The following is a 10,222-nucleotide window of genomic DNA, read 5'->3' as shown; positions in this document are numbered from 1 at the left end:
CTAAATTGGAACTACCACTTTTATTCTCTTGGGTCTCTTATTTCAGAAAATATATAGTGTTTGGGGGTTTTATGTAATCTTAAGGCCTAAAATGATTTTTTTTTAAATGTGCGTAAAAAAACACAAAAAAGTTTCTGACAGTAAAAGGGATAAAGTATAAGCCCTGCCCCCCCCCCTTTCCTGATGAGCAGCCAATCAGTGCTGATTACACTGCAAGTACTCTCTCCTCCCTGCTAGTCCCTGAGTGCGGTGCTGGAGACTGTAAACCAAAGAGTTCTCCTCCCTGTCAAACGGTTTCTCTTCCCCGTAGGAGATGCTTGTGAATCACCGGGCGCCGGCGCGTAATCACCGGCCGGGACCCAGTGCTTGACGGCCACGAACGGCAGCTGAGGTAGGGCGTGCGCACGCCCCCTACCTAGAAATTCAGAATCACTTATACATACGTGATTTTGCACACCCCTGCTGCCCTGTAGCAGTATATCTGCTGTAGGACGGTCGGGAAGCGGTTAAAAACAACACAGGTGTGAACTGCCCCCTTAGGTAACAAGGCTGTTTTCATTGTCTTGTGATGGGCATGGCTGTGAGTTGTTCTATAGGTCTGTTTTTGTGATGTTTGCATGCGTAGAGTCGGTGTGGTGCAGGCAGATAACATGCAACTGATTATCATCACAGAGGCACATCCAGGCTTGTTATCTCGCAGGGACAGATCCTTGTAAAAGTAAACCAGTTCTGTCCCAGCCCTATCCTTGGCTTCTTCATACGTCACCATCCAGACTCCCCAGTACTGTCTGGTACAAAGTTCCCAAGCCCTATGTGTGTTGGCCCCGTGCCAGTCTGCAGCAGCTGTGATTGGTTGTCTTGAGGTTTTGACTCTTCCATAAAATAAATTGGCTTGGGGCTGCGTAGGTCCTGGCAGCTGTTTTGTTGCATAAAACAAAAGACACAAACTTGTATAAACTCTCACTAACCTCCTATGTAAGATAAGTCCTTCTGCAGAGTTTAGCAGCATTAAAGGGTAACTCCATTTTCATGGGGAAAAAAATGCAAATAAAATGTTAAACAGTATAGTATGTACAATTGTAGCATATGTTACTAAACCCCGGACCCTGCATTTATTATTATTATACAGGATTTATATAGCGCCAGCAGTTTGCGCAGCGCTTTACAATATAAGGGAGATATTACAATACGTTTCAGTACAGAAGGAATATGAAGGCCTTTCTTGTGGAGCTTACAATCTAAGGATTGTAAGCTCCACTATATTTGTTCTCTCCCACAATACACACAACACGGAAATGCAAATATTTTAATAAATTGCTAAATACCTTTTCTCATCAGCAGGATATAGCAGTCTGGTGACTTCTGTCAGTGTCCAGAGGAGCATTGGTTAAAGCTTGTAGGAGGAGTTTTCATTCTTCCCTGATTGTTTTATGATGCTGCAGCACCTCTAACCCTCTGTCTGGACAGCACTGATTGGCCCTGTGCTGATCACATGCACTCTCTCAAGAAAAAAAAAAAAACTCTAGCAATTCATACCAAACGGAGCATGAGCAGCTTGCCCTTAAGGCTCTGTTCTATCAGCAGATAGATTGGGGACAGTAGAAGGGGAGGATCAGAGAAGACAGGATCAAACAGCCTTTTTACACAATGCAGAGGATTAACCCCTTAGGTTCCACAGTGAGTATAACAAGCATGCTTTACTGAATATACAGACTGATTTTACTGTTGTGGGTTTAGTAACACTTTAATGTTGTTAAAAATATTTTTTTTTTACAATCTGCAGCTCTGTAGTTTTTCTGTAAAATTCAAACCAATATGGCTACCTGGGGGTGTTCTATTGTGTTGTGTACAGCAGTGTTTCTCAACCTTTTTTTCAGTCAAGGCACCCTGTAAAAGTATGGACAGTCCCGAGGCACCGTTGTATATAAACGGCCGGACGGTGGCAGTGCAGGGTCGGGTGGCCGTCTATAAACGGCCTCCCCGCACCCTGCTTGTGCGCGCTCCCTGGGAGCGCGCAGCACCGTGATCCGGTGCCCGCTGTGTCCTCCGAACACAGTGAAACACCGATCGTCGGACGGGACCTCTGTACGAGGTCCCAATCATGTGATCACTGATTGGCCAATCAGTGATCACATGCAAAGTAGTAAGCAAGATGTCACTTCTGACATCATTGCTTACTATGTGTGAAATCTGTGAATGATCACAGAGGTCACATGGTACAAGGCTATTCACAAAAGCCTTGTACCATGTGACAAGCTGTGACCAATCACAGCTCACTCTGTATTTCTCAATGAGTGCAGGAATGCACACAGAGAGAAAGAGAAATGATTGCTTTTACATCCTATATGGGTGTAAAAGCAATCAGTGTAAAGAAAAAAAAAATCTTTATCACCCCCCACAAGTAGTACAGTGTCACCATGGTGACACTGTACTGCTAGGGTGACAGTATGTAAAAAAAAAAAAATAATAATATAAAAAAATAAAATAAAAATGTAAAAAAAATGTTTAAAAATTATAATTTTTGCTTATAAACTAATTTGGATTTTTTTTTTTTTACTAAAAAAATAACGGAATAAATTTTGGCTAAGATTTATGATGAAATATTATTTATTTGCAAAATTTTATAAAAAAAACACTTTTTTAAAAAATTTTTGGACATTTCATTTACATAGCAAAAAAAATACAAATCCCAGCGGTGAATAAATACCACCAAAATAAAGCTTTATCTATCTAAAAAAAATGGTAAAAAATTCATTTGGGTACAGTGTTGCATGACCGTGCAATTGTCATTCAAAGTGTGATAGCGCTAAAAGCTGAAAATTGCCCTGGTCAGGAAGGGGGTAAAAGTGTCCGGTCTGGAAGTGGTTAAAATTGACAGTCTTGAGACACCCCATTCTAAAATGGGGTCCCTTAAGACTGTTCATTATTTTAAAAGGGAACCCTGAAATGTTCTAATAGTTTTATATAACACAGCAACATCCACACATGTAGGACACCCAACGTTAGAGGTAAACACACTTTTACACGCTGGTACTGACTAGTATTCCAGTGTTTCTCCTCTCCCTCAGTTTTTATCCATCACTGAGCTAATGTGACCCCAGGACTGATGGAGAGTGGCAGGAGAGGGGCAAACTAGGATGCTGTGCAAGAAGCTGACATCCTCCTTATCAACTGATGATGTCATTGGTTGGCGGCTAGAAGGTCGTAATGGTGCACAATGAAAACCTGCGGCTTTGTGTAACTAAAAGGCAGGCTTGTTCCACCCGCTGGATTGTATACAAGTTTTGGGCAATTTGTAGACATTTTGCCAAGGCACCCCTGAAGAAACGTCAAGGCACCCCTGAAGAAACGTCAAGGCACCCTGGTTGAGAGAGGCTGGTGTACAGAATGCCTCTAAAATGTCATGTCCTGCTTGTGCGATTGGCTTCCTGATTTTCCCAGACGTCTGCACTGAGATAAGTCAGTTAAGGCATCCTTGACAACAGAAATGTCATTTTTGGTGATATACTTTTTTACACTCGCAATTGGGAGGGGGGAGGTTCAGTAAAAACATGCAGTTGAGCAGCATTTCTACCACCCACTAACTGCTCCACCTTAGCGGCAAAGTCAGCAGACAAAAAGAAAAGGATCACCCCCTTTAAAATCACATTTTTGTTGCTTTGCAGCCTAAATTGAAGACGGACACAGTTTTTGTTTTATCCAGCTGTATTTGCAATGTATAACATCCAAGTAAAAGTTATAACACCAACAGGTCAGAAAAAAATTAAAAATTCATAAATGGAATCACTGAGTTGGAAAAAGGACACCCCCTTGCGTCAGTATTTTGGTGAACCTCCTTTTGCTCTAATTACAGCCTCAATCCACTGGCACCTGCCATGGTGCTCCCCGGGTTCACAGATGGGCAAGGGGGGCCCCTGTTCATGACGGAGTGCACGTGTGTGGGGTGTCTTGTTACCGAGGGCTGTGGAAGCGATGGGGTGTCAGCGCAGCCGCCCGACTGCTTCTACCTGACCCGCCTGCCCATTTTATACACAATCCCAGTGCCTGCAGCCATTGGGATCGTGTATAAACCCAGCCCCCCCTCCCCCGTCAGGTCCATATGATGCACAGACCTGGCTGCGAAAGCGTTAGTGATACTAAAGGTAGTTTTTAAAAAAAAAATTATAATAAAAGTGTTAAACTCGCCTGTTGTATGCAATGGTTTTGTACAGAGCAGCCCCTATCCTTCTCTGCTCAGGTTCCCCGCCTGTGCTCCTGGCCCCCTGTTGAGTGCCCCCATAGCAAGCCGTCAGCTTTGGGGTCACTTACGCGTGCTTGCTCCCAGGCTCACTATTTGTGTCCATTGACAGAGCCAGGCTCATCCCAAACCCCCCATTTCCTTATTGGCTGTGATTAACAGCAGCTTGATCAATGGGCTCCTTCTGCTGTCTCTGAGGCAATGAGAAGGGAGAGAGTCAGGTGAGCCGCTGCTCTCGTGCACATCACTGGATGAAGATTGGGATCAGGTGAGTATAAGGGGGGGCTGCACCCGGAAGGTTTTTTACTTTCATGCATGAATTTAAAGTAAACTTTCAGCCTTTAGAGCCAGGTTAAGTCTAAACTGATGAACTGTAATAGCCTATAAAGTGGCGTCTATGGAAAATTTGTGGGACCAAAGTTTGTCATTTCACAGCGCAAACCATTTGACAGGCTTGACATTTATTTATTTCAGGTACTTATATAGCGCCGTCAGTTTACACAGCACTTTACATATATATTGTACATTCACATCAGTCCCTAACCCTCAAGGGGTGTACAATCTAAGGTCCCTAACTCACATTCATACATACACATACTAGGGACAAGTTAGACAGGATCCAATTCGCTTACCAGCATGTCTTTGGAATGTGGGAGGAAACTGGAGTACCCGGAGGAAACCCATGCAGGCACAGGGAGAACATGTAAACTCCAGGCAGGTGGTGCCATGGCTGGGATTCGAACCAACGACCCGAGTACTGCCAGGCGGAAGGGCTAACCATTTAGCCACTGTGCAGCCTATGTTGGGTGTCCATTTACTCGGTATAACCTCGTATTTTACATAAAAAGATTGGGTAATATGTTGCATTTTGTGTACCTTAAAATAAAAACAATAGTGTGTTTTGTTTTTTTTTACTGACAATAAACGATTCGTAAACCATTGTGCTAATACCCCGTGACATAATATTGGAACTACCACCGTTTTATTCTAAAGAATCTGCTTTCAGAAAATGTTTTGAGATTTTACCTAATCTTTAGGTCTCCCTTGCACACCCTCTTTTACTTTTCCATTTTTTAGTTTTCTCTTTCTGTATTTCCTCTTACAGAAGAGATCCATGTACCAAACAACCAATGATGGTGGGATTGTAGGTAGCAAATTAAAATGACACAAACTGCTCCCCAGTGTATACATGACATAATCTGAATCTGTATACTTACGTACGATTCTTTCTTGTAGCTGCAGTCTTGTTAACCGAAGACTCAACCAGCTGTCCAACCATGATCCCCTATGGAAGCGACCGTGCCGGAAGTATTGGCTTGTGTCCGAGTAAGTATACTGTATGTCCTGTGAATGACAACTGTATTTATTTCAGGTACTTATATAGCACCATCAATTTATGCAGCGCTTTACATATATATTGTACATTCATATCAGTCCCTAACCCTCAAGGGGTGTACAATCTAAGGTCCCTAACTTACATTCATACATACACATACTGACCTAATATCCAAGTACCACCCAGCACGCACACTCCGCCCCTCACAAGACCGCCTTCTCTCTAGTTCCCTGGTCTCCTCCTCCCATGCCCGCCTCCAGGACTTCTCCAGGGTGTCACCCATCCTCTGGAACTCCCTGCCCCAACCCATCAGACTATCACCTACTCTTTTCTCTCCTTTAGGCGCACCCTGAAAACCCATCTCTTCAGGGAAGCCTATCCGACCCCCTGCTAACTTGACCGACGACCTCCACTCTTTCTACCACTCCATCCCCCACAGCTATCTCCTCCTGTACCACCATCCCCTCCCTCCTAGATTGTAAGCTCCAAAGAGCAGGGCCCTCGATCCCCTCATGTTTTGCATTGTATTGTTGTTCTGTCACATGTTCTGTCCCCCTTTGTAATGTACAGCGCTGAGCGAACCATTGGCGCTTTATAAATACTGTATAATAATAATACTAGGGCCAATTTGGACAGGAGCCAATTAATCTACCAGCATGTCTTTGGCGTGTGTGAGGAAACCGGAGTACCCGGAGGAAACCCTCGCAGGCACAGGGAGAACATGCAATTTTGAGCATCTTTGTAATCTACGCAATGCTGTGAAGGAAATAGGACAAGTAACCAATCATGTCTTTTAGTTCTAAAGAGGTTCTAGGAATATCTACTCTGAACTTGAAAAGGAGCTCCAAAATGTTTGCTACTATGAATTAGTGGAAATCGATATTCTTGTATTGCTGGATTTTAACCAATTGCCCTCCGGAGGATTTCCCCTCCTCTTCCTGACCAGGCTATTTTTTGCGATACGGCGCTGCATTATTTTAACTGACAATTGCACGGTCATGCAACGCTGCGCCCAAATGAAATTTACTTTTTTCTCCCACAAATAGAGCTTTCTTTGATTGCCTGTGCGGTTTTTAATTTTTTGTGCTATAAACAAAATGACCGACAATTTTGAGAAAAAAGCACATTTTTTTACTTTTTACTATTAAACATGTCCAGTAAAAAAAAATTTAAAATCAATTTTCGGCATAAATTTTAGGCCAAAATGTATTCTGCTCCATGTCTTTGAGGAAAAAATCCCAATACATGTAAATTAATTGGTTTTTGAGTTTTTTATTTTATTTCAGGTACTTGTATAGCACTGTCAGTTTACGCAGCGCTTTACATATATATTGTACATTCATATCAGGCCCTAACCCTCAAGGGGCGTACAATCTAAGGTCCCTAACTCACATTCATACATACACATATTAGGGCCAATTTAGACAGGGGCCAATTAACCTACCAGCATGTCTTTGGAGTGTGGGAGGAAACCGGAGTACCAGGAGGAAACCCACGCAGGCATAGGGAGAACATGCAAACTCCAGGCAGGTGGTGCCGTGGCTGGGATTCGAACCAAGGACCCTAGTACTGCCAGGCAGAAGTGCTAACCATTTAGCCACTGTGCTGCCCCAGTTATAGCGTTTACAAATGGCGGTATATATACTGGATTTTAATTTTTTTTTTTTTTTTTTTTTACTAGCAATGTAGGCGATCAGCAACTTATAGCGGGACTGCAGCTGGCATTCTGACACTGGGGGAGGGAACTGACTTGGTGTCACTGACATCCCCAGTGACACCAATACAGTGATCAATGCTAATAAAAGCCACTGACACTGTACTAATGGCACTGGGCAGGAAGGGCTTAACATGAGGAAATCAAAGGATTAACTGTGTGTTGTTTCACTACTTGGGCTGTGTTTCACTGTAAGCACATTGCTTTGTATGGCTCTGCTATGCAAATTTAATTACAATATAAAGGGAGACGATACAGCAACAATACAGCTCAATACAAGAGGGTTAGGCGGACCCTGCTCCTTGGAGCTTACAATCTAAGAGGGAGGGGCTAGTGGTACAAAAGGTAGTAACTGTGGGGGATGGACTGGTAGGAAGAGTAGAAGATTCCATTATTAGCTGAAGGCAGGATAGGCTTCCCAGAAGAGATGGGTTTTCAGAGATCGCCTAAAAGTGGGCAGAGTAGGCAATAGTCTGATAGATTGGGGTAGAGAGTTCCAGAGGATGGGGGAGGCTCTGGAGACGAGCATGGGAGGAGGAGACAAGGGAGCTAGAGAGCAGGAGGTCGTGTGAGGAGCGGAGAGGATGGTTTTGGTGATATTTGGAGACAAGATTGGTACATTGCAGCCCACACAGCAGCTGCATCAATGGGGTTGATTTACTAAAGACAAATGGGACTTTGCAAGTGCAGTTGCTCTACAGCTTAGTAAAAGACATAAAGCTTCACTTTACCAAGAATACCCAAACACATACAAGGAAGAAAAAAACAAAAAAAAAAGCATTTTGCTTGCACATGATTGGATAATGGAAGTCCGCAGAGCTTTACCTCATTTACAAAGCTCTGGAGCAACTGCACTTTCAGAATTCAGTCTTTTTGCCTTTAGTAAATCAACCCCGGTGTGTGTAATGGAAATAGTTTGAGCCAAGTTTGCCCAAACAAACTATTTAAAGTAAACTGAAAGCTGGAACTTTACTTTTAAAAAATACATTGAATAAGAAAACTGTTTGATGCTGCGAAGAAGTCTTGACATGAGTGCAGATGATGATGGTTTTTGCATCGGCTGGTTACCCCCCCCACTCCTGTTACTGCATGTGGCTTAGCGGGACACAAGCTGCATTTACTGTATGTAACTAATGCTACTGTAGTCTGTGACAGTGCCAAGACCGTTCTTGCATGGAAATATGTTTGGGCCAGCTTGGCTCAAATGAACTACTTAAAGTCAAAGTAAACTTCTTTACCAAATGGAATGGCCATTGCTGCACAAAGCAAGTATAATTGAAAACACATTTTCAGTGGAGAGGGATTATTGCTGTCTGATTCATCCTTCTTAATTGTCCTGGTGACTGTTCTCACCGAAAGAGAGAGAAAATACCAAATTTTGAGTGATCATCTGAATGGAACTTTTGGGAAAATCTTCAAATGAGGACACTAGTTCCGATGACCACCAGGGATTCCCTCACTTCGGAGGGGTTTCCTTTCCTTCGTGAATGAGGAAAGAACAAACAGAGGGCGCACAGGCCTAGTGCATTTCCATAAAAAATGTTTAATAAGAAATAAAGTAGGTGTTGTACTCACAAACAACAATAAAGTCAAGGCACGTCATAAAAGAACAGCTGGGTCAACACCGCGCTGAGTAACAGTCCGCAATAGGGAGTGTAGACATCCAATGGGCTGTCCTCCGAGCCACTGGCTCTGAGGAAGAGGCAAGTCCTCGAAACGCGTCAGCCTATTGGATGTCTACACTCCCTATTGCGGACTGTTACTCAGCGCGGTGTTGACCCAGCTGTTCTTTTATGACGTGCCTTGACTTTATTGTCCTTTGTGAGCACAACACCTATTTTATTTCTTATTAAACATTTTTTATGGTAATGCACTAGGCCTGTGCGCCCTCTCATTGTTCTTTCCTCATTCAGTATATTTGGATTTCCCCGGTCTATTGAGGGCAGCAATCTGTGCATGTTCCAGGACGTTCTTAATGTGGTTGTAGCATCGAGTCCATCCCCAAGCGCAGGAGCATTTGTGTTTGCTGGTTCCTTTCCTTCCTGTTGGGACAGGAAGTGAAGGGCAGTCTCCCCAATGGGTTACATGGCAAAAAAACTTGATGAGTTATAACCCTCCCTTACCCTAGGTTCACACCTAAGCATTTTCCACAGCATTTTTCAGAAACACACTATAGTCCATTTAACATGATTTCCTGTGTTGGGGGACGATTCTTCCCACTGACACCAATGATGGGGCACTATTCCTCCCACTGACTAATGATGGGGCACTATTCCTCGCACTGACTAATGATGGGGCACTATTCCTCCCACTGACTAATGATGGGGCACTATTCCTCACACACTGACACTAATGATGGGGCACCATCATTTGTGTCAGTGGGAGGAATAGTGTCCCATCATTGGTATCAGTGGGAGGAATAGTGCCCCATCATTGGTGTCAGTGGATGAAATAGTGCCCCATCATTGGTGTCAGTGGGAGGAGTAGTGCCCCATCATTGGTGTCAGTGGGAGGAGTAGTGCCCCATCATTGGTGTCAGTGGGAGGAGTAGTGCCCCATCATTGGTGTCAGTGGGAGGAGTAGTGCCCCATCATTGGTGTCAGTGGGAGGAGTAGTGCCCCATCATTGGTGTCAGTGGGAGGAGTAGTGCCCCATCATTGGTGTCAGTGGGAGGAGTAGTGCCTCATCATTGGTGTCAGTGGGAGGCGTAGTGCCTCATCATTGGTGTCAGTGGGAGGCGTAGTGCCTCATCATTGGTGTCAGTGGGAGGAGTAGTGTCCCATCATTGGTGTCAGTGGGAGGAGTAGTGTCCCATCATTAGTGTCAGTGGGAGGAATAGCTCTCCATCATTGGTGTCAGTGGGAGGAATAGCACCCCATCATTGGAATACCATACTGAAATAGCATACCATATTGAAATCAAATCTGATGTTTTT

General features: G+C 43.8%; 1 protein-coding gene across 1 annotated transcript in view; it reads left to right on the top strand.

Moving 5' to 3' along the window:
* FBXO3 (F-box protein 3) overlaps positions 1-10,222 on the top strand; it is a 40,141-nt gene that overhangs the window by 9,082 nt on the left and 20,837 nt on the right. The window contains exon 2 of the mRNA XM_089684613.1: positions 5,474-5,563. Within this exon, the coding sequence (XP_089540739.1) occupies positions 5,474-5,563 (90 nt within the window). The remainder of the gene's footprint in view (positions 1-5,473; positions 5,564-10,222) is intronic.

The sequence above is a fragment of the Staurois parvus genome, unplaced genomic scaffold, assembly GCF_062004578.1.
Source record: "Staurois parvus isolate SC_StPar_1 unplaced genomic scaffold, SC_StPar_1.0 ptg000350l, whole genome shotgun sequence".
Taxonomy (NCBI): domain Eukaryota; kingdom Metazoa; phylum Chordata; class Amphibia; order Anura; family Ranidae; genus Staurois; species Staurois parvus.
Note: the sequence above shows the minus strand (reverse complement) of the source record. Positions and strands in the feature narration are given on the sequence as shown.